The sequence below is a fragment of the Xylaria bambusicola genome (assembly GCF_022495145.1).
Source record: "Xylaria bambusicola strain CBS 139988 unplaced genomic scaffold F5B22scaffold_77, whole genome shotgun sequence".
Lineage (NCBI taxonomy): Eukaryota > Fungi > Ascomycota > Sordariomycetes > Xylariales > Xylariaceae > Xylaria > Xylaria bambusicola.
The window spans coordinates 59392-82099 of NW_025953630.1; the positions used below are offsets into that span (position 1 = coordinate 59392).

The following is a 22708-nucleotide window of genomic DNA, read 5'->3' on the forward strand; positions in this document are numbered from 1 at the left end:
CCTTTCGTCCGCGGAAATCCCCAATCCAAATGCCCCTTTTTATTTTACGGGGCATCAAATTATAGCGCACCCCCCCCCCCCCCCCCCCCCCCAATTCTCACTGAAAGCGAGACGATTTCCCATGCAAAGGTGACTTACTATGTGCTGTATCGTCAGCGCCAAGTGTCCACGAGGCATTGGTGTAACCAACGATGAACATCATGTTCGGTACATCCTGGAGCATGGAACCGTTCCATACCAACCGGCCCGCCCAATCCACCTTCGCACCATTCACAGTGATGGCAATGTTACCTCCCATCCGCATATGGAGGCCAGTTGCCGTTACAATAGCATCGGCCTCCACTGTAGTACCATCCTTCATGCGCAGGCCGTTCTCGGTGACTGTGTCAATACGGCCGGTCACGATATGAGAATTCGGGTTTTCACGGAGGGTCTGGAAGAAGTCGCCGTTAGGGGAGAGACATAGCCGCTGCGTCCAAGGAATATACGTCGGCTCGAAGTGAGGGCTCCGAGGGACACGGTTAGGGAGTTGCCGGCTCATCCGGTTGATCATCGCAGTGCGAGCAAGCTGCGGAAAATAGTGGCAGAACAAGACCACAATGTGGATCTTGTACAGATACAAGATACGCAGCAGCGTCCCGGCATAGTATGCTGGCAGGAGCTTCATGAGAAAAGACCTTACAGGGCTCCCGTTCAGTGCGGAGACGATGTAGGTAGGACTCCTCTGTACCAGTGTCACGGCCTCCGCGGTTTCCGAGAGCGCGGGAAACAGAGTGACGGCGGTAGCTCCGCTCCCGATGACTACCATCTTCTTACCACTGTGATCGTAGTCTTCGGGCCAGTGCTGAGGGTGCAGCACTTTTCCTTTGAAGTTTTCCAGTCCCGGGATGGTCGTCTTGAAGGTATTTTCATAGTCATAATAGCCAGTCCCGAAGATGACCCAGCGTGCTCTGAACTCTTTCGTCTGTCCATCGTGTTCCGCTGTAATCTTCCATTGCTCTGTCCTCTTCGACCAGTCGGCTGAGAGGACTTTGTGATGAAAGCGAATGTGATGGTCAAGGCCGTATTTTGCGACAGTATTCTTCATATAATCTCTGATGAGCGGTCCCTTAGCGATGGGAGTCTCGTAAGGCCAAGGCTCCCATTGAAAACCAAAGGTGAACAAGTCTGAGTCGGAGCGAATTCCGGGATACCGGAAGAGATCCCAAGTGCCGCCGATGTCGCCGCGCCCTTCAAGTATAGTGAAGGTGGTGCCGGGCACCTGTGTCTGAAGACGATAGGCAGTGTTGATCCCACCTATCCCAGCTCCGATGATGAGTACGTCGAATACTTCGGCTCCACGCGTGCCGTTCAGTAGACCTTCTGTACTCATAGCGTCTATAGTCTCTTGAATAGAGCTATGTCGAAAATCAAGTAGCACCCAAACTAGTAGGTATACTCCAGATATGGTTGTTGATTAACACTAGATATATGGGTATCTCTGCACTCCACATCATATATTAACTTGGGGGTTGAATGGGTGATTAAACGTTCATGTATCACTACAGAATATCTTACCTGTTCGACTTTTATATTGTTGGATCTGCCCCCCAATCCGACTTGTGGTCTAGCTCCCACTTACCGACTCTTATGACCATTGACCCCTGATGCATGGTTCGCCACACTCAGCTCCCCGCAGTCTTCTCTTAACGGATGGATTCTCCACGGAACCACACTCGTTTGGTAACTTATTGGCAGCTGTATGATAAATGCTAGGTATCAGCTCGGTATCGGAAGGGTCCTTAGGCGGCGAATCGAGAGGATGTATGTATCAGGTTCAATGGTCACTTTTCCACCCTCTCGTATACGGTGGCTTGTAATAATAAGATTGACCAGTTATTGCACAACCAATCTGTGTTTCATGTAGGGGATCTGCGGGCCGCGATAATACTGGTTACGATGTCACCGAATGTTTGCTATCAACTGAGCCGAGGTTCTGTTCCTAAGCGGGGTTATGAGGTCAACACAATACAACTAGACCTGGCTATCCTAGTATTTACCCCATGTTATGGTTGAGGACCCTTGTTCTTTAAAGACTGTTCATACCTTAGTAAGCAAGCAATACTCAATCGTTAGTAATCAACTAGCAACGCCTTTCGGCATATGACCTGATCACTTAGCTGCTGTAGGGTTCCAGTTCTAGAAAAGGTCTTACAACGCTGTTACTACGTTGGAGACGTTGAAAACGATGACTGACAGATGTGGCGTTATGCTTGGTGATCCACGCTCGCATCAGCCGTTGAGTCCGTCTTCCTTGCTAGTACCCGAGTGGAGCAGAGCGGTCTCCTAGGAGGTTGTTCCATGTATCAACGCACCGAGGATGTTCCTGGTCTCTATCCGGAACTCTCTTGGCTGGCTTCCAAACTCGACAACAAAGCATTGGCTTCCGTACAAGACTGAATAGAGATTATGGGTATTCAAACAACACCTATAACTCTCAATAGTCAAATCATACTCGGCAGTTAAATGTTGGAGTTGTTGTTATCAACAACGGCCGGGTTCGCTATGTGTAAACAGCATGTTGCATACAATATAGTCCATGTGATGCTACCTAGAACCCGCAAGATTACTCAAATTACTATAACTCAGCGCACCACTTGAGCCTATCATTCAAAATCACGATAAACTATTGGTATATACACCATACTATACAAACATCTGGTGATTTTGTTGGCTATCGGGTAGTCTAGAATGGCTTCGCCTTCGGCTACACCGTAGAACTTTGCGTCTTTCAGCTCTGTTATACCTCGCTCATGCTGCACAGCGTTACACCCGGTTCTTTATCAGTGAGTAGCAGTAAGCAACGGCAAGGTCAACTAATATCAGCTTATCGTGAGGTAATCATACCAAAGAAGATATCAGTTGTGTCTTGATGCCGGCTAGGGAAATACTTGGCATAACGATGTGAAGCTTGTAGTCCAGAGCAATGTTGCCTAAGGCCAAGACATGTCTCACTCAAGTCCACGATACAACAGCCTCAAGTTGATAGACACCTATGCGGAATATTCCGTTCACTAACGTCAACTTTTATTCACACTCCCAAGACGAAATACTAAAACGCCCAGTCCAAGCTAGAAATGACATCGCTCGCGCCCTACAGATACAAGTATCACGATACTATCACGACACTACAACACTTCGCCGCCACCAGCGGAATCAATGCACTACCCCAGATTCCACAATATCCATCGCACCAAGCGACACACTAGACGCGACCGCTATGTTTCCAACACCGCCATATGACGCCCTCCTAGTCTTGGCCGCGCCACTAGCCTAACACCCGGATAGCTGCCTACAGAAATGCACGACATGCTATTCCCATCACGGCTGTTTGATCGTTCCGTCGTATCACTCGTATCCGTTGCACGTCACCAAGGGCGCGAAAGACATCTCATACTCTCAATACACACACACGTAGATAGGGTATTTAATGAAGTAGGTAGGTAGGTAGGTAGACAGAGAACAATGAAATCAAAGTGTAAATGATCTTTCAAAGAAGAGTTTGCGCGAATAGCTACACCTCGTAAATCATTCAATTGAATTATCGTACTACTACTATAGGTACCAGTGAGCATCACAAAATGGCAGACAACGCAACCCAAAACGATTCCATCGAGCTCGTGGCCGAATGTCTTTGCAAAGCGCACCGCTTCACAACGCACGTGCCGCGCTCCTCGCTGCCTCTGTCCTCGATATACTGCCACTGCGACTCGTGCCGGCGCGTAACAGGGGCTCTATACAGCACGTATCTCCCGTGGCCGGGCTCCCGCTCGTCCATCCACGAACGCATCCAGACCTCCCGTCTGAAACGCTATGCTTTCTCGGAATCTACAACCCTGTTCTCCTGCGAGACCTGCAGCAGCACCCTGTTCGCGGCGACTCCCGCCCGCGACGGCAGCGATGTCCCGGATTACGGCGTGACGACGGGCGTTCTGCACAACACTTCCGTCCCGAACTTCATTGACATCGCGCACCACATCTTCCTATCCGACACCAAAGACGGCGGCGCGACGCCATGGCTCTGCGACTCGAATTCTTCCTCCGCCGCCCGTCCGCGCCTCTGGAGCGGACGAAGCGGTTCCTCGGAGGAACTCTCTTCGACGGACCATAAATGGGCACTCCCGCTTAACGCCCCCATTCCCGCCTCGACTCCCGTGCGCTGCCACTGCGGCGGCGTGGACCTCGTATTGCGCAATCCGATCCCGGATTTCGCAGTTCTCAACCGGTCCGAGCTCCCGTGGTTCGTCGACCCCGAGTCGAACAAATCTCTAGGCGGGTTCGACGTATGCGACTCGTGCCGCGTGTCGTCCGGCGTGGACATTTTCCACTGGACCTTCGCGCAGCTCGCGCACATCGCCTTCGCGACGCCCGACTCGTCTTCGCACTTCCCAAGCTCAACCCACGACCTCGCAGCCGCCCTGACATCGCCCCACCGCGATCCGCGCCTCGGCACACTAACCATGTACCAGAGCTCGTCCGACGTCCAGCGGTACTTCTGCAGCGCGTGCTCGGCAGCCGTGTTCTACGCGACGGACGCGCGGGCCGAGATGGTCGATCTGTCCATCGGGCTTTTGCGCTCCTCGCACGGATCGCGCGCGGAGGAGCTCGTGTCGTGGGATTTCGGGGGCAGGGCGGTGTGGCGGGAGGATGTCGCGGGCGGGTGGAGGGAGGGCTTTATACAGAGCGTGGAAGCTGCGGCTGAGAGATGGAGGATAGGGAGAGGCCTTCCGAAGAATTTCCGGCGGGTGCAGAAGGAAGAGGCTGCTGCTGCTGCTGCTGCTGCTGATCAAGAGTGATGATGATGATGATGATGATGTACACCTATATACTTACATAAGTAGTTGTGGCAGTTGTTTACTAGGCTACCCTGATCAAAATTTGCGTGGTAATATCGTATACAATTTGAGGACAAGTATCCTTACCCCTTGCAATAAGATGGCAGTTCCATTCCGGGGCTGTAATAGCTGGAATCTTATTGCTGACCGAGGAAATATATATGCACTATTATGACTGTGTAGAGGGAATCGTGATGAACAATGAAACATTTCATATTGCAGAATTCAACCATGGAGCAACGAGGGACATTCAAGACTGATCTGAAATTGTTCGCTTCTGAGAAACATTTGTCTAGTGCACATTTGAAAGCTTACGCCTTTTCTCCCGCCTGTTTTGGAAACCGACATGGAAACCCATATAATGCACCGCATTTGGAAACAAAATCGCATTTTCTCACAAGCCAACCCATTACATAATGACCTCATTAGCGACATCCTACAAGTACAGTCAGCCGTGTTCTCACAGTCCAGAATAGAATGAACATAACTCACCCTCTTTAACTCTTTGAAGGGAAGGCAGACACAGTTCTGCACACGGACTTCATCACCAACACCACACTCCTTGCCCAAAATAGTAATACTTTGAACCTTGACGCCGTTCTTGACAATGCTTGTACTGTGACTCGTCACTGGAGTAGGGGTACCTTCTACACGAGCCCAAGCACCAACACGACTATTCCAACCGACGATAGAGTAGAGGACACAAGCGTCGTGCTTGATCTCGGCGTCCTCGAGGACAATCGACTCCTTTACACGGGCACCGGCACCAATGACAGCGCGAGGGCCGATTGAGACATTAGGACCGAGCTTGGCTGTGGGATCAATTTGCGCGGATGGGTGTATGAAGACGGGGGCTATGATGTTTGGCGACGGCTTAGCTAACTCCTTGGAGCCAGACTGCTGGGCCTGTTGTAAATAGAGGGCGTTGGCTGGGACGGCCGAGCCGGCTGTCTTGATCTGGCGCCAGAAGTCCTTGGTCTCGTGGACAAAGAATTGTTTGCTGTCGGCAAGATCACTGAGAATATCTTGCTCGAGGCGGATAACTTCGTTCTTCTTCTCCTCGTCTTCGTCGGCCATGAAACTTGACTCGAGGTTGTCTGACGAAGGGTATGACACGAGACGGGGACGGTCAGTTCTTCGCTTAATGGCACTTTTGATACTGGGGAAAATGGCGTCAACACTGAAGAGGTAGACGCCGCAGTTGATCAAGTTGGAGATCTGACTCTCGGGCTTTTCGACATAGTGCAGGACACGGCGGGAGTGTTGGTCCGAGACGATGCAACCGAAGTTGGTGGCGGCATCTTGGCTTACGCGGGTACCTAGAATAACAGCCTCGGCATCCTTGTCGTCGAAGAGTTTCGCCATGTCATTCAGGGGGAACGAGCAGCACACATCTGAGTTGAGGACGAATATGCGTTCGGGTCGGCCCTTGAGGATGGCATCTCGGAAGTGATACAGGCCGCCAGCGGTGCCCAAAGCTTGGTATTCGCGGAGATATTTGATAGGGAGGTTTGGGAATTCGGTCGCGGCCTCCTTGATGAAATCCTTGAAAACAGACTCATCGTAGTAACCAATCATGCACACCTCTTGTATGGAGGGCACTTTCGCGATGGCAGTGAGACAATGCCAGAGGATGGGATGACCGGCGACGTCGAAGAGAGGCTAAGCGCGGGGTTACTGGCGTGCACATGGGCGAAAGATGCTGGGATTTCGGGGGTCCAGTGGCTGAGCCAAGCCAATGGGGAATGAATCTGTGACGATGCTCACTGTACTCACCTTGGGAACATCAAGAGACAAAGGTCGAAACCGTGTGCCACGGGACGGGCCGCCGACCTGATAATATGAAAATTTACGTCAGCTGGTGTCGCATTACAGCTCCAGGTCCAGCTCCAGGACATATTTGCAATATAATCAATCATCAGATGAAGGATGGTGGGGTTCTTGGAGGCAACGGGAGGAAGTGGGTTCGTATACGCACCAAGATGACGGCCTTGGTGTCCTTGCCGGCAGCACCATTGGCCTTTTCACGGTGAGGCACCTGAAGCATATCGGCGTATTCTGTAACGAAAGTTGCGGCTGTATAGAGTATAAAGAAAGAGAGAGAGGTTGGTGATAGTAGGGACAGGGGAGGAATCAAGACTTGGAGAGGCGGTGATGAGAAGAGGTAGGTACAGTTGTTGGTCGCCAATAAACGTGTCACGGTGCCTTACCTGACCATGCCATGCGCCAGGTACAGAAAGACAGACAGACAGACAGGGATGGGGTACGGCTTAGGTACCTCGGCGAGCTAGGTAGGCAGGTGTGGGTGCAGCTAGATCCCCTAAGAAAGTGCTATGCATGGTTGTGATACTGGCATTGAACCACTATAACTGTGGCCGCCAGGCTTTGTCGAGGTTAGGTACCTCTTACCAAAGGTATCATCGAGTGTTGGAGGGTCTATGGAGTCAAATTCGATAAGTATAAAATAATTGATTCCCATCTCAGGATGTGGGGTTATTCTAGCTTGGTGATTGGCTCTATCATTCTACTCGACAACATTAATGCAATCAATCCAATGGCCCATCCTATGGCTCGCAGAAGACGAACATCTATATATCTAGTAGGTACTCGATAAAGGGATGGTTCAGATGCTTGAGTTATACATTACCGTAATAGCTTATATAAGCGGGTGAAATTCAAGAAATAGCGAAAATGATCTCTTGATGAAAAAAGAAGAGAGAGAGAGAGAGAGAGAGAGAGAGCTGGGGATTAATATAACAACAATTCTGAATGATAGAATCCAATATCTACAATCGATCATGACTCCACATCTCCGTGGGATACGCCCTACCTCTTCACAGGGACTCAATTGAAGTGCCACGGACATCTTCTATGAGAGCAATTGCTCATTTCACAGCCAATTGCCCCGAGGTCCTAGCGCCCACCGTCCACACTCTATCATCATGTCTCACCGTCTCCCTAACAATCATGGCCCCCATTCTATGGAAGACGCCCTTCTTCTTCTCCGCGTCTCCCCAGAGCACCATAGTAGCCCCCTTATCCTCATACCTACAATTCACGAAAAGCGCGTCCGCCTCGTAGAGGTCGTAATCCTCTGCCGTGCAATTCGATACCAAGACCTCTTTTCGACCATGTTCCTCGATCCAACACCCGTCTATGAACGGCCCTTGGCTCGAAGTTTCCAACGTGCTGAGGAGGGCATGTGGAAGCGGCATGCTATCCCTCGCGACCTCTACTCTGCCGAGGGTGGCGCGGGTTTTCAAGACACCGGCAGAGGTGATTCGAGCCCACGGCACCTCGACCCTGCGCCGGGCGTCTCCTACGTGCACGGTGTGGCTCGCGTCGAACATGCCGGGCATCCAGCAGCATCCGCTGACTTGCTTATCCGCCTGAAATATCTGAATATGCCCTGCATCAGATTCTCGAAGCCCACCCCGTACACCACCGGCATGTTCGGCGGCAGGTGCAGCAGTCCGAGGTAGCCGTAGACGTGATCCTCCGGGTGCAGACAGCCCCGCGGTCCGGCGTTGGCCCATAATTCCGGGAGTTCGGGCACGCTCCATTTTGCGCCGCCCAATCTGAGCTTCGTAGCGGGCGGGAGTATACGTGAGCCTCCGCATTTCTTGTCGTGGCAGAATGCCGGTCTGTAGCGACTCCACGGCGTCCACTCGATGCAGTTGGTCCGGCACCAGCTGGATCTGAGGTGTTCGTGCACGGCGCTGACCAGGCCGTAGTCCGCATCGTCTATGATCGCTGTCTCGGCCACCAGCAGTAGCCTTGTTGCCAGGGTAGCTTCCTGGAAGGTCCACACTCTGTGCATCCACGTACTCGATTTGAGCTCGACGTCGAGGCGTACGAGGTGATCCCCTATTCCTAACCCTCTCGCAGGTTCTGGCACGGAGAATATCCCGCCGTGCACCTTGACCTCTGGCACGAGAGCCACCACCAGGTTCGCTCCTGAGTAGTACGCGTCCATCTTCGGTATTTCGCTAGCCCTCTCCTGCGCATCATTCTGATTGATACACACCCTGTCTATCCACAGGCTGCTGATCTGCGTCGTCTCGATTACGGGTCGTATCTCTTCCACTATGTCTTCGACCCTGCTGTACTGTTTCCACACGTAGGACACCGCTATGTACCTTTCTCTTCCTACCGGAGGCCTGACTTCATTCGAGCGTGTGTCGTAAATCCGCGTAGGCGTGGACCCCGCCATTTGATGCCTCTTGACTTCTTCCATTGTCTCTTGTGCCCTGGACGATATTTCCAATTCTCCCATGGTGACCCATTCCCCCTCCGTCCTGCTCTCCTTTAGCCGTGCGTATCGCATCTCCCATCTCCGTACGCGGGCACCTAGCAGTCTGTACTGCATATCCCTCATTCGCGCTGCTTCTTTGACTGGCTTTGCGGAGCGTAGAGCAGCTGCACCCCTCACGTATCTCGAAGCATGGCCCATCGCGTACTGGGATCTTTTGTTTTGCGTCGGTGATGGCAGATGTTTAGGAGGCTTACGGCGCCACCGATGAAGACTGGGGGTGCTGGTAGTATTTTGCATCGTCGACCATACAATCCCTTGCTTCTCTTTGCACTGTTGTTGGTTGCCTTAGCAGCTATGTCTGTCAACTCAATCTTGTTTCTCTTCATGTGTCTCGTTTGCACCGTTCGAGGCGGGGCAATGGTTGGAAAGATAAATCAGCACGTAGGATCTTACTAGGTTGGTGATTGGCTACAGCTGTCCAGGCACCTTCATTTACAAGTACATTGGAGATTAATTTAAAGCTGCACTTGATCTTAAGTAAGCTACACGTGCTGTCAAAGAGTCTTCTAGCGCAGGAGGTAACATACTGAATGTTGTTCTATCGCGAACTTATTACTTGTTCAACGCTGGTCTCGAGCAAAGGGAAGCGAAGGTTGAAGGGGAGGAGACAAAACTAAGACTGAGCTCACATCATGATTCTTGGGTTTGAGTTCTCATATCAGGTATTATTATCACAGGTGCCTCATTTCTAACCTCTATCTCGGTCGAGACAATGCAATAAACTGGACTTGATCGTCTTATTTGTCGTCAGCACTGGCATCCTTTGCCAAGTCATGCTCTTTAAGCAACGTCGTGATCTCATCTGCACTCCACAGTCGTTGGTAAATCTTGCCATCCTCCGTCTGTCCTACAGTAGCAAACTCAACTAGATTATGTGTCAGTAATCCAAGCCTCTATCAGACCTTCGGTCTAGCTCATGGGGCTCTGGGTTGGGCTTACTCTTCTCACTGCTCAGCTTGGTCGAATCCATCGTCTTGCTAAGCACCTTTACCGCCATGCCACAAGCCTCCTTCAACGTACAATCCTCCTTGTAATCTTGCTTCAATAAACTATCCGCACTCGCTTTGTTTGCACCGGCACTTGTAGCTTTCCAGCCACCATAGTTGCCTGACGGATTGCTTAGGTAGAGTTGAAACTGTCTTTGCGGATCCCACCCCGCGTAGATGAAGGAGACGCCAAACGGCCGCAGACCACCGTGCTGTGTGTAGCCTTGCTTAAGGTCGCACAACTTGCGTACCAGCTGCTCGCAAGGAATATCTTCGTTGTATGTGAGGAGGTATCGTTGGGCGGATTGGCGGGCGAAGTTGATCAGGATGTTGGCGTCCGACGTCATGCCAGCTACGGCACAGATCATATTGCTGTCTTGGGTCAGCATAACTGCACTTGTGAAAGCCGCCTGGGGGAGGATCGCGCAGGCTTACTCGTTGAGGATATAGAGCTTCTCAGCTGAGGTATCCTGTTCTAGCAGCTTCGATGTCACTTTGCGCTCGGCCGCCAGGACGATGCCGTCTTTTGCGAGGATGCCAATGGCCGTGCCTGCGTGGGAAATAGCCTCCAGAGCATATTCAACTTGGTACAGACGACCTTCGGGGGAGAATATGGTAGTCTGTCGGAACAGTGTCAGCTTGGTCGCATGGCAGGGGACAGACGGGAAGTCTAGCTTACTCGTGAATCGTAACGGCGAGACATGATGGGCGATTCAGCCGAGGAGGCTATGAGCTAGGCGCTGTGAAATTCCCTGACGATGCGGCGGGCTAATTAATTTTTCAAGTGTCGAGGAGAACGGACGTCGAGAGGTCGAATGTTATCTCGGGGTGGTCGCAGGAAGAAGTTCTGAAAAAGCTGGTTTCCAAGCTGTCTATCAAATGATGTATGTGCTTGTCTGTGCTTGCAACGGCCGGGTGAGGCTAGGCAAGAGCTTCAGACGCGTACAGTGGGTGGCTGCCAGGCAGGTAAGTACCTACGTACCCGCCTCTGCCCGCCTATGGATGGCACTTACCAAGTTACCAGAGCTTACAGTAGCTTGCTTGCTTGCTTGCTGCTCTTGCTATTTGACATGGCCCAAGCTCCCTAGCGAAAATATCCACATACCTCGAAGTACCTAGGTATGCAGTACTTGAGCCACGCCCACCAGCCACTTAACATCACATACATATGGGTCAGTGTGCCTGAATAGATACATGGTTCACTGGCTAGATGCTCGAATTTCCTGCTGATAGTAGGAAGAGTACTTACTGTTTATGCTAAACATACTTAACCCATCATGAGCCAATCTCCTGCCCATTAGCCCGTACCGGTAACGGAGGGAGTCAATGATGTAGCCTTGCTTTCCTCCGCGATTGTGGCTTGTGCTGTAGGTTACATGTACTTAATTACCTAAGTACCTAAGGTACCTCCAGTAGGCAGTTGAATGTTACCTGGAGATCCGAGAGGTAGGGACGCCTGGAGGAGGCGTGGGGTAGGTAGGTACCTAAGTACTTCTGCTGCCGGACTTTACATAGTAAAGTCTCTTAATTGATTCCTAATGAACTTGCCCTCTGCCTGCCAGTGTACATACAGTACTGTAGGCATTGCAAGCTACCCTAGAGATACTACATCTCATGCTCATCTGAAGTACTTACGGTAGACCTCTCTTACCTCTACTACACAGCCTAAACACGACTTGAAGGTAAGTATTCAACATGCTGTTGCGATGTACCTCTATGCCAAGGCAGGGGAGGGCATCTCCACCCGCCCCCGCTGTTTTCCTCTGAAATCCCGGCTTTGATTGGTGCATGGTCCCTCCCTCACACCATCCACCCCATCCGCCCATTTTTACCATACCTCACCTCCCCCGACCGCCGACCTGGCGAGATGAATCCTCTCTCTCCACCACCTCTCCACGGCCTCGACAGATTGCAGCTTTACTACAGCCTTGGATCTCAACCTAGGACCGCTGAGATACCGGCTGTTCTGTTTCCGTTGTGTCCGACATTATCTCTATTCGCCATCTATCCCACTCATCCCTTCGCACTCACCCCGCCCGCGACAAAAAAAACCGCCATTCACAAGTGCTGCTAGCACGCGACATGTTGTGAAGTCTCCGTATTATTATTCTCAATTCCCATTTTCGCGTCGAGCCACCTCAAGTCGCACGTCGCCTTCTTTACGCCGGCGCCCACTCAAGCTTTACTGCGCCAGTGCGGGAGTTTCAACGTAGCCACAACAACAACAGTGTCCCCGCCGCACCAGGAGTAGGAATTCACCAGGCTGGGATTTTTGCGTGGGAAAACCTTGATTAAGACGTACCTTAGTTGATGATCTGTGGTCCTCTATCGCCTCTCTCATCCTGCTGCAGCTCCAGCGTTGCGCCAAACTGTAGTCCAAGCGGGCATTGTAGAAGACATGAGTGTTTGAATTCCTGATTGCCAGGTACCAACTGAACCCGTCGCATTCTCCCGTAGCCAACACAGCTGTGCCGCACGACTCTCGCGCAGCTCGTCAATACTTAGGTAGTTTACACACATTAGTTGTGCTCAACGCGTTAAACTTCATTGTCTATCACCATGTCCGGTAAGCATATCACCCGCGAAACGTTGCGCGACCATGTGTCAGTGGCAGAAGGGAGGATTGCCTTCTTAGCCTCCTTCAAACACAGCCCCGTGGCATTCTACACTCTCTAGACTACAATCCATGTCAGACTTCTGTTACAGTATAAGTGTCTAACAACGTTGTCTCTACAGGCGAAGCAGAACCCCGGCGATCGGTGCGTGCGACCAAGGGCCAGCATACCAAAGCCTTCGATCAACTTGAGAACGGACCAGAACCGAAACGACGCCAGACCAAGAAAAATACTAAGAAGGCCGCAGAAAAGGAAGACAAGCACGAGGAGGACGAAGAGATCATCCGCTGTATCTGCGGCGCAACTACACAGGATGATGACGACGCGAACGAGCCTTGGATCGCCTGTGACAAGTGTGGTGCTTGGCAGCATAATGTTTGTGTTGGCATGAGTGTATTCACAGAAGACTTGACTAAGGATTACTTCTGTGAACAATGTGCCCCCCAAGATCACAAAGAAACCTTGGAGGCTATTGAGAGAGGGGAAAAGCCGTGGGAAGACCGACGACAAAAGTACGAAGATGAGAAGAAGAAGAAGAAGGGTGGAAAGAAGGGCAAGGGGAAGCGTGCTAGTGATCACAAGGAACGAGCATCGCCCAGTGCCGCAAGCGCCAAACCAAAGCCATCCCCGACGCCAGATGTAAAAAAGGAGGAGCCTGCCCAAGAGCCTCCACAAAAAGGGAAGCGCAAATCGCGAGACCATTCTCAAGGCCCTGCTACGAAGCAAAGGAAGGTTGCAGAAGCTCAGTCCGCTCCGATATACCCCAGTTATTCGCCTCCAAAGGATCTCCTAGAGTCAATCTCAAAATTTGAGGGTACGAGGAAGCAGGCTGCAGTAGCTATACAAAAATCACTTGATACTGCTATCGACCAAGCCGAAAAGAAGAAACTATTTACTCTTCCAGATGGTAGCACGAAGAAGCCCTTCTCTGAGCGCTTAGCAATTGAGATTGAACGCGCATTTCATGATACCCACCCAAACACTTCTCAGAATGCTGCGCAGCTCAGAACTTTGATGTTTAGCTTGAAGAATAACATCGAACTTGCAGTTCGAGTTTTGAACCGTAGCCTCCCACCTCCCTCATTTGTGGTTATGACTGGGGAGGAGTTGGCAACGAAGGAACTCCAACGTGAAAATGCAGAGATGAAAGCCCGGGCTGATAAGCAATCCATTCTCATCACTGATGATGCACCCCGTGTACGACGCACGCATAAAGGGGAAGAAGTGGTAGAAGCAGAGAGCTTTTCGGCGCCCATAGAGGAAGCTCCGTCGCAACTCCGACAACAGGGGATCCGGGAGGCTGCTGAAGCGGTGGGTGCGGGCGCAGGTGCAGCTGCAGGCGTAGGTGCAGATGTAAATGCAAAGGCTGTCGCAGACGCGGGTGCGGCAGCAAGCACCAGTGCCGGTGCTAGCGTAGACACCCCGGGCGCCGATGGCGAAAAGTCAACGTCGTCGCGTCGAACCTCATCGGGGCCGTTGCGGATCAACACGCAAACTTCACAATCGCCCAAGCCGTCCGACTTCGATCTCGGCAAGGTTTTCTCTAGTGTACGATCTCCCTCTGCTCCGCATCAGCGACGATCTTCCACGCAGGTTCGCTCAGCCGGTCCCGGGGATGACCCCGATGTTGACCGACTACTTCAGGACGATGGTACTGAGTCCCCTCCATATTCACCCACCGAGGATATTGATCCGGACGTGATCTGGCGTGGGCCTTTAACTATGACCAGTGTAGCGGATATCACCACCATCGCCAAGTTTGTTGGAGGCGCGGACCTCAGCAAAGTAAGGGGTATTGCCTGGAAGGATCTGATACCGCCTCTGCTTAGTGTTTGTGGCCGGATACCAGAAGAGAAGGCAATACCGTACCTTTGTGGTCTGCGATATAATAACCAGATTGACTTGGTCATCACTAGTCTCTCTCCAGCGCAACCCAACAATGAGGCCGATCGCAAGCAATTCTTCTCTGTCGTAGACTATTTCACGACCAAGAAGCGTTATGGCGTAGTTGGCGAGCGCAAGCTTGGCAATGTGCGGGATACATACCTCGTGCCCGTATCCGAGGGTGACGGGCCGATTCCAGAGCCGATGCAAAATATAGGTGACCATTTGATCCCTCGAGTGCGAACAGAGCCCATGCTACTTATGATCTTCGTTGTCCGAGACGAAAAACGAACCCCGATACCAGCTGATCAGTCACGATCCGATACACAGCAAACCCAATCCAGCAGTAGCACTCCATCCCAAGCAACGCCTGTGCCACCACCTAGGCATCCATCCATGTCTGGTCCTGCCTGGTCCCCTGCCACGCCCCAGGCTCCATCTGGCAACTCGAGTCTACCACCTCAGCAATACAGTCAAACACCGATACCACCGCCGAAAATCCCGGGACAGCCGATGCCTCCCGCTCCTCCCGTTCAACCACCACGCACTGCGCTACCCGCTCCAGCAACTCAATCAAGTGCTCCTCCGCCTCCCGCTTTCAATCAAGATCCTAATGTTAGTGCCATGAGAGCAGCACAAGCGGAAGGCGAGATGAAAGCCCGGCAGGTACTTGGTCCGCTTTTTGGTAGCTCCACTGTTACGTTCCTTCTGCCCCACGCTGCTAGGATGAAGGAAGGCGAATGGAACGCTGTTCGACGGTGTCTCGAGCGAGACCCCCGGTCTCGTGATGACCTTCAACTCCTGAGCAAGCTCTTGACTGAAGAGGGCAATGCCAGGAAGAACGCGTCTTCACCTCAAACCAACACTCCCTCACCTGGAGTTGTGCAGACAACACTTGCCGCTGCCGCCGTTCCTGGTCCAGAGGCTGCGCCGCATCCCCAACTAAAAGGCTAGGGCTAATGTATTCATGTAGCTGGTATGTCCTAGTAAATGAGGTGTCATCTTGCACCGACTATGTATGATATTGCGGAAAGCGTTGGCTGGGATTTTGGTGACGGGTTCAAATGCCCGAGATATATATTAGTTGAATCAAACCATCGGACGTTGTATTTAACGATCCTAGCTACTATTGTCCTGCCCATCTTATAAAGCAATCCCGAGGCATATTTGCGGACATTACGTTATGCCGCAAGTTTTTTATGTACTGCATATCTCGGCATACGACCCATCCAACTGTTATAGGTGCGCAGATAATATTTCAATCAAGGCATTTCACGACATATTTACTTTTAAGGTGTAAATTACACTTAGAGTAAGCGAATGTGCATTCCTAATGATAGTATAGCATGCCATATCTCTACGCCGCCGTACACTTTTCCCGTCATCATGTAATCTCTCTCCAAGCGGAGACGCGTAAAATTGGGACTGCTAATGGAATTCTGACCCTAACGCGTCACAACACTATCGCAGTGTTTCGAGCGACTCGTCGCGCAATAGCTGGTATACCAGGCTGAGGATTCCCAAGACAAGGCATAGGCAGTGCATGGCTTCTGCATGGCAACATATAATTGGTATTCATTATCACACACAATAAAAATATGAGGTTAGTGGGTGGGCTTCCTTTAGTCGCGGGAAAGTAAGCACGACGTATTGACAGTAAGGACTATCAGTTATAATTAAAATGTAGTATACGACAATATTTGACATGAAACCCCAAGGCCACCCGTTGTGGGCAGCAGTAACGGTAATGAGCTTCTCCTATACAACTGTCGCAACCAAGAAGAATACAGATAACACGATGATCTCCAGTGGCTTCTTAACGTTGCCCCTGCTCACGACTGCCATGGTCGGCTGTGCGGGCACGGGTACGGGCACAGCAGTGCCAGTCGCTGGCGTCACTGTGTTCTGATGCTGTGTAGATAAAGTAGAGCAGTGTTCAGAGAGCGGTGCGGCCACGAACGGTCCGCCACCAGATGGGTATGTCATAGTCGCTGTTATGGCTTCCGGTCCACACACGCCTGCATTGCACGTGTGGACTGACGAGGTGAATCCGTATGGCATTTGCGTGGGCTCGTCGAAGCTTGGAAGCGAGGATAGCCCGATGTATGTTTCCGTGATAGCATAGCTCTGTGCCGTTACTCCAGAGGCGGCGGCGGTGTGGAAGGCCAAGCACGTCGTCGTGAACGAGCTGACAAGCGTGCATCCTGGACAGCCACAGGACGTACACGGCGGCATAGTATAGGACAGAGTTATTGTCTCCTGGTATCCGGGTTTCGTGTTGACGATGGGTGCCACCCCTGGATCTGGCATCGAGGACGCTTCCGTAACGCATTCTGTCACGATGAAGGAGGTGTAAGCGAGCTGCTGGGCCGCGACGCTTATGCCGCTCAGTAGGTGCAGCGCGGGGAAAATCAAAGATCTCATCGAGAAGAAGGGGTCTCCTGAAAGGGAGAACGAGTTAAGACATGGTGTGGTAAGGGTAGGGCAGGATTCAATTCGAGGAATACGACGTGCGACTTTGCAGACGCGACCTACGCAAGTGACGTGGCGTATATATATGAGTCTTGCCTCGCCATGTTGACGAAACCATCGCTGTGTGTTGAGACATATTGCATTCGGTCGAGGAATTCCGCAAATTTGCACTTGTCTCGGAACGCTGAGTGGTAGGCATGGGCGAGGCGTCGCGAGCCAGATGTGAGATACTTGTCTCAGACGCGCTCGAGATGAAAATAGAGCTTCACTTATAAGGACTGCCTGCGAGAGACCCCCTTCGGGGACAAGTGGGATGGGAATTAGTAGATGTTTCGACAATTAGATTCGCCTATCGTCGAGGCAAACTTTCACTAACATGCTCCCGTATCTCACCATATTGGCCTGCTTGTTCCATGCCGGCGATGGACACGCTGCCCACAGGAATCGGTCGCCAAAATTCGATGTGCTATACGAGCCATACAAGATCGCGCAGAAACCTCAGTCGATATGTTATACGTACATGACAACAGTGTTGATAACTTTGCCGGCAGATCGAACTACGACCTGCTTAGAAGACGTGCCATCCTCAGGATTGCTTGATGACCCGGGTGGTAAGCCATGCTATTCTTCTCCTCCCGTACCATGTATCAAGGCATCTAACCGCTCGCTGTCTAGACCCGGGAGACCCAGCTGATCCAGGCTATAAACCAGCAGTACCCTCCACGCCAGGTCCTGAACAACTGGCGACACAGGCAGGGGGAAAGCCGGAGAGCGTTGCTCCAGACAATGGCGGAACGAAGACAACGCCAAACCAATCGCCCGTCAACACAGGGGAAGTTCCTTCCATGCCTTTTGGGATTAACCGTCCGGTAGGTATTTTACCTCATTAGCTCTATTATATGAAGCGGTCTAACTCTTTAGCAGGTAATACCTGTTGTGGTTGGCATTACCAGGAAGAAACTATTTGCAAGCACACGCCCTTCAGAGCTAACAGACGGATTCGTGGGCAATGCAGTATTCGAGACATCGCCCAACTGCTCAGAAGCGCGACTATTCAACTTAGGCAATGGCCGCTTGGAGAGCAGGGGGCGATATGTGTCCGTTGATTCAGGGGTACAATATATAGACATTAGCGATACCCCCACGGGCCAAATATCCACCCGCTTCGATTCCGAAGACGGATATTTGGTATGGAGAAACACGGCGTTTTATAAGGGCATCGCTGGCTTCTGTAAAGGCATGGATGGCCGGATATACGCAACGTTTACGGAATTGGGAGGTCCGGCTGGCTGTACGACGATACAGCTTGTTGTCTATTATGGTAAGTTACGAAGCTTGACAATTGTGGTGGAATTACTAACAATGGCACTACGTAGCTGAAAGATGCCAGAATGGTGTCATCCTCGACGCAACTGATATTAGAAACATCTACAATACCCGGTCGAGCCAGGCGTTGTCAGAAGCGATCTCGTCGACGTCGAAACAGAATAGTATACCTGGTAACTATTACGCCAGCGCCTCAACATCAACTTCAGAGACTCCAGATACAAGTAATGATAGGGATAGGGGCTCTAGGGTTAGGACACAGACAAATCCTAGAACTGGAGTCGTTACCAGCGGCTCTTTGATGTCGTCCACGAACTCTATCGGCCCCGGTACGTCTACATCTAGCGGAAACTCGCCCGCAACAAGTGGAAATAACAACCGCCCAGCCCCAACATCGACCAACTCGCTGGCCCAAAGTGCTCAGCCATCAAGTAGCGACTCGGAACGCCAACGTGCTTCCGTCAGTCCGATCGTCAACCCAGCCAGCCCTAGTTCAATTTCAAACTCAGGCATTAGCTCAAGCAGCCAACCAGTTCAACAGCCAAGTACCGCAGCCATCCCAGAGGATAACAACCCTGATTCAAGAATTCGTGATAGTCGGACCCGTGATACAGGTTCGACATCTATGACGGGTGCATCACCCAGCGCTGGTTCTTCGTCAAGCTCAGGAGCAAGCTCCAGCAGTCAACCAACCCAAGAGCCAAGTGTTACAACCACTCCAGAGGACAACAGTCCTGACTCAAGAACTCGCGATAGTAGGACCCGCGATATAGCTTCTACGCCTATGACGAGTCCATCATCCAGCAATATTTCCGCGTCAAGCCTGTCCATTCCACCCGGCACCAACATCGCCGGCGGCACCAGCTCACAACAGACAGCTAGTTCGTCTGGAAACGCAAGCGAGACAAATCTAGACGGAACATCTTCTACGCCGGGCGCAAGTACGGCTACCGGGCTGCAGAGTACTGGGGCTTCGTCTAGCAACGGAGCATCAGTGACCAGCAGCGCTGCACCTACCGAGTCGAACGCTGATAGCACCGCGCCAAGGGATAGCCGTACTTTTGGATCGCCTTCGTCCAGTTTGTCTACTAACAGCGCTGATACTTCCGGCTCTCTTGAGTCGGGTGATGATAGTAGCCCTCAAAGGGATAGTCGTACACGCACACCACCTACGCCTACGTCGTCTGGTATGTCTACGAGTAACGCCACGACCGAACTTCTTTTGGCTACTTTGACAGAGCCGAGTGATGATAATAGTCCCTCCAGGGACAGTCGTACACGGACACCGCCTTCACCATCTGGCGCGTTTACGAGCGAGCTACCTACCAGCAGTGGTCCCGTCACTGTATCGACTGAATCAAGTGATGACAATAGTCCTCCTAGGGATAGCCGTACACGGACACTACCGTCGTCGTCCGGTGCTTCTACGAGCGAGGTATCGACTAGCAGTGCTTCTATTACTGCATCGACTGAATCAAGTGATGACAATAGTCCTCCAAGGGACAGTCGTACTCGCACGCCACCGGCGTCGTCTGGTGTGTCAATGAGCGGAGCGTCGACCAGCAGTTCCTCTATCACTGCATCGACAGAATCAGGTGATGATAGTGGCGCGCCTAGGGATAGCCGTACACAGACACCACCGTCATCATCTGGCGTGTCTACGAGCGACAGCAGTCCTTCTAGCACTTCACCTACTGATTCAAGTGATGAAGGTAGCCCGCCTAGAGATAGTCGTACCTTTATATCACCCTCGTCTAGCCTGTCTAGCGGTGTAACATCGACCAATACGGCTCTCGAGACTACATCTACCTCCTCAGACCCTGATGAAAGCCCACCGAGAGATAGTCGCACTCGTAACTCGTCCTCGCCTAGCGTATCCACTGGAACCACATCCACTAGCATAGTTTCCGTAGCTACATCGACTGAGTCTGACCCCGATAATAGCCCACCAAGAGATAGCCGTACAGACGGCCCGCAGACCTCTACCTCAGAATCATCATCACAGCCCTTCAGCTCATCTACCGGTGTATTCTCAACCGGCACAGCTTCTGTGACTGCATCAACAGAGTCTGACCCTGATGATAGCCCACCCAGAGATAGCCGAACATTTGGAACGCCTTCATCTTCACAGCCTAATGGCTCGTCATCAATGACATCGGTGCCTAGCGAGGTACTCAGTGGGATTGATACATCTGGTAGCTCGTCCGCCAGTTCAACTGATCGTATTACATCTTCGACGCCAGGTTTGACTTCTGGAATCCCTGTAACTAGCTCGACGCCGACTCCTTCCTCTTCTGAAGATGGTGACGTTGATGACACTGAGAATCTCCCTGACCCCAGGAGCAGTAGTGAATCTTCAGAATCGGTGGGCAGTGTTGCTTCTAGTGACGCATCGACGTCGTCTGGGTTGTCCACATCATCTAGATCGCCTACGTCTGAACTGTCCACACCGGCTACTGTTCCTCCAATATCACAGCCTGATGTTACCTCGAGCATAGGATCATTCAGTTCTCCTACCATATCTGGTTCGGAATCAAGAGTTAGCACACCACGGCCAAGCGATTCAACTACCGCTAGTCAATCCATTGATACGTCAAGTAATTCTGAAACAAAAGTTTCAGTTATCTCACCTCCCATACTCACTTCTACACGTCTTCTTACCTCATCATCGGGGGTCGAAGTATCTTCATCACCAACACTACCGGGTACTATTTCCACGCCGGCCGTTATCACTAGTTCTAACAGACCATCTTTCCCTATCTCATCAACTACGACACAAGGAGTAGACACCGCACCATCAGACTCAGTGCCAGCCGCCGAGACTACGCCTGCCGATGCCACCATTCCCGATACATCCTTCCCGTCGCCCTCACAATCTACCACATGGGTTGCTGGAACTTCAGCATCGTCGGTTATATCTCTAGTCACAGAGTCTACGCCAGGGATCTCGAGTGGTTCTAATACATTATTTTCTTATCCCGCACAACCTATGACGACGCCAGTTATCGACTCACCGAGCGTCCCTGCTTCATCCGACGCTCTTACAATATACTTGGCTGAGTCTTCCCCAACCATGTCGTACCCCGTTGAAGCGACAACTGAATTGACGGCCCCAACATCCCAAGTCGACCAGCCGCAACCGTACACCGTCCACCCAGCTCCAATCATGTACGTATCAAATATTCTAACCGTCGGAGACTATACTAACACACCTCAACAGAGAACAGCAACCGTACACAGTAGCACCACCACCGGATCCTTACCTCGTGAAGCCACAAGACAATTATCAAGCAGCACCACAGCCAGAGCCATACCCAGCCATACCACAAGACTCCTACCCCGTACGCCCGTACCCAGTGCAGCAACAGGATTCTTACCCAGTCAACCCCGCTCCTCCCAATGGCGAGATCCCCGCGGATATAGATACCTAGTTCGAGGGACAGACAGATTGACGGAGTAAAATACCATGCACAGAGCGGATAACATCACCAGTCCGCAGACCAAACACACCCAACACGGCGGGGCATAATGTCCTGGATACCTATCCTGAGTATGGACCGAGACAGTGCACGTTCCGCCCAAGAACGGCAGACAGGCAGGCTTCGGATCGCGGAGAAAGACCGACCACTCTCCCGCTCGCCGTTGGACGAAAAGCCAAAGGGAGCCGCCACTCGTGAACGGCCGGTAGCCAGTTATTTGTGCAGATTGAAGCGCCCGCCTTACTTGCGTACATTTCAGTTCTGCCTAGGTAGATTGCCTTGCTAGGTACCTACTGAGTAGGCGTAGGTACTTGACTACGTGCCTCACATGCGTACGTGGCAGCGACCCGCGCGGAGCCCCACGGATCTGGGCTACCCAACTGTGCGATGCCAGACACGGATTGGGCGGCGGAAGAGGAGAAGGGGGTGATGATGAAATGCGGGGTTTAAGGGTTGTACGGGCGTTGGGCCTCGACCGAGATATGCAATCTTTTAGTAATCCAGATTGATTCAGACTACCGTACTTACATATTATATCCCCTCTCTGTGTAGGGAGGAGGAATCACAAATTTTATGTGATTTTTAGTGTTCTATGCGGAATTATTTGGTATAGTTTTACTTGCGCTTTACCCCAAATATGCCATGTTCAACTGTTTAAGGCACTCTCCATGATCATGTCTAGAATACCTACATGTCATCAGATCACGATGTAGAACATGAAAGAAAGATCGCCCTCTCCATGAAAGCGCCGGTATGA

The 22708-nt window shown here is 51.7% G+C and overlaps 7 protein-coding genes across 7 annotated transcripts in view; 2 read left to right on the top strand and 5 right to left on the bottom strand.

Annotated features, from left to right (window-relative positions):
* F5B22DRAFT_640063 (putative flavin-binding monooxygenase) overlaps window positions 1–1372 on the bottom strand; it is a gene marked incomplete at both ends in the record, with an annotated part of 1783 nt that extends 411 nt beyond the window's left edge. The window contains one exon of the mRNA XM_047977804.1: window positions 139–1372. Within this exon, the coding sequence (XP_047825439.1) occupies window positions 139–1372 (1234 nt within the window). The remainder of the gene's footprint in view (window positions 1–138) is intronic.
* A 2096-nt stretch (window positions 1373–3468) lies between these two features.
* Window positions 3469–4967, top strand: F5B22DRAFT_533137 (Mss4-like protein). The gene has a single exon (XM_047972757.1). The coding sequence runs from the start codon at window positions 3621–3623 to the stop codon at window positions 4833–4835; it is 1215 nt and encodes a 404-aa protein (XP_047825440.1). The 5' UTR covers window positions 3469–3620; the 3' UTR covers window positions 4836–4967.
* On the bottom strand, window positions 4926–7307 carry F5B22DRAFT_628562 (nucleotide-diphospho-sugar transferase). The gene is made up of 4 exons (XM_047976434.1): window positions 6853–7307; window positions 6651–6707; window positions 5367–6536; window positions 4926–5310 (listed from the first exon to the last, which is right to left on the bottom strand). Exons 1-4 carry the CDS (start codon window positions 6919–6921, stop codon window positions 5284–5286), a joined length of 1323 nt encoding a protein of 440 aa, XP_047825441.1. The 5' UTR covers window positions 6922–7307; the 3' UTR covers window positions 4926–5283.
* Window positions 7308–7966: 659 nt separating this feature from the next.
* Window positions 7967–9844, bottom strand: F5B22DRAFT_533235 (uncharacterized protein). Its single transcript, XM_047972759.1, has 2 exons — window positions 9819–9844; window positions 7967–9481 (listed from the first exon to the last, which is right to left on the bottom strand). The coding sequence occupies exon 2, from the start codon at window positions 9424–9426 to the stop codon at window positions 8194–8196; it is 1233 nt and encodes a 410-aa protein (XP_047825442.1). The 5' UTR covers window positions 9427–9481; window positions 9819–9844; the 3' UTR covers window positions 7967–8193.
* Window positions 9758–11068, bottom strand: F5B22DRAFT_533204 (proteasome). The gene is made up of 4 exons (XM_047972758.1): window positions 10855–11068; window positions 10611–10795; window positions 10129–10547; window positions 9758–10054 (listed from the first exon to the last, which is right to left on the bottom strand). Exons 1-4 carry the CDS (start codon window positions 10876–10878, stop codon window positions 9927–9929), a joined length of 756 nt encoding a protein of 251 aa, XP_047825443.1. The 5' UTR covers window positions 10879–11068; the 3' UTR covers window positions 9758–9926.
* Window positions 11069–12003: 935 nt separating this feature from the next.
* On the top strand, window positions 12004–15960 carry F5B22DRAFT_628585 (uncharacterized protein). The gene is made up of 2 exons (XM_047976435.1): window positions 12004–12741; window positions 12912–15960. The coding sequence occupies exons 1-2, from the start codon at window positions 12735–12737 to the stop codon at window positions 15626–15628; spliced, it is 2724 nt and encodes a 907-aa protein (XP_047825444.1). The 5' UTR covers window positions 12004–12734; the 3' UTR covers window positions 15629–15960.
* Window positions 15961–16432: 472 nt separating this feature from the next.
* Window positions 16433–17098, bottom strand: F5B22DRAFT_661758 (uncharacterized protein; the record flags this gene model as incomplete). The annotated part of the gene is made up of 1 exon (XM_047980381.1): window positions 16433–17098. The coding sequence occupies one exon, from the start codon at window positions 17096–17098 to the stop codon at window positions 16433–16435; it is 666 nt and encodes a 221-aa protein (XP_047825445.1).
* Between the last annotated feature and the right edge of the window lie 5610 nt (window positions 17099–22708).

Coding starts and splice junctions, on each gene's coding strand:
- F5B22DRAFT_533137 (XM_047972757.1), top strand. CDS start 3,621: ATGGCAGACAACGCAACCCAAAACGATTCCATCGAGCTCGTGGCCGAA.
- F5B22DRAFT_628562 (XM_047976434.1), bottom strand. CDS start 6,921: ATGCTTCAGGTGCCTCACCGTGAAAAGGCCAATGGTGCTGCCGGCAAG. Junction 6,708..6,852: donor ACACCAAGGCCGTCATCTTG/GTGCGTATACGA, acceptor TCATATTATCAG/GTCGGCGGCCCGTCCCGTGG. Junction 6,537..6,650: donor TGTCTCTTGATGTTCCCAAG/GTGAGTACAGTG, acceptor CCCCGCGCTTAG/CCTCTCTTCGACGTCGCCGG.
- F5B22DRAFT_533235 (XM_047972759.1), bottom strand. CDS start 9,426: ATGCAAAATACTACCAGCACCCCCAGTCTTCATCGGTGGCGCCGTAAG.
- F5B22DRAFT_533204 (XM_047972758.1), bottom strand. CDS start 10,878: ATGTCTCGCCGTTACGATTCACGA. Junction 10,796..10,854: donor CTCGCCGTTACGATTCACGA/GTAAGCTAGACT, acceptor CTGTTCCGACAG/ACTACCATATTCTCCCCCGA. Junction 10,548..10,610: donor AAGCTCTATATCCTCAACGA/GTAAGCCTGCGC, acceptor GACCCAAGACAG/CAATATGATCTGTGCCGTAG.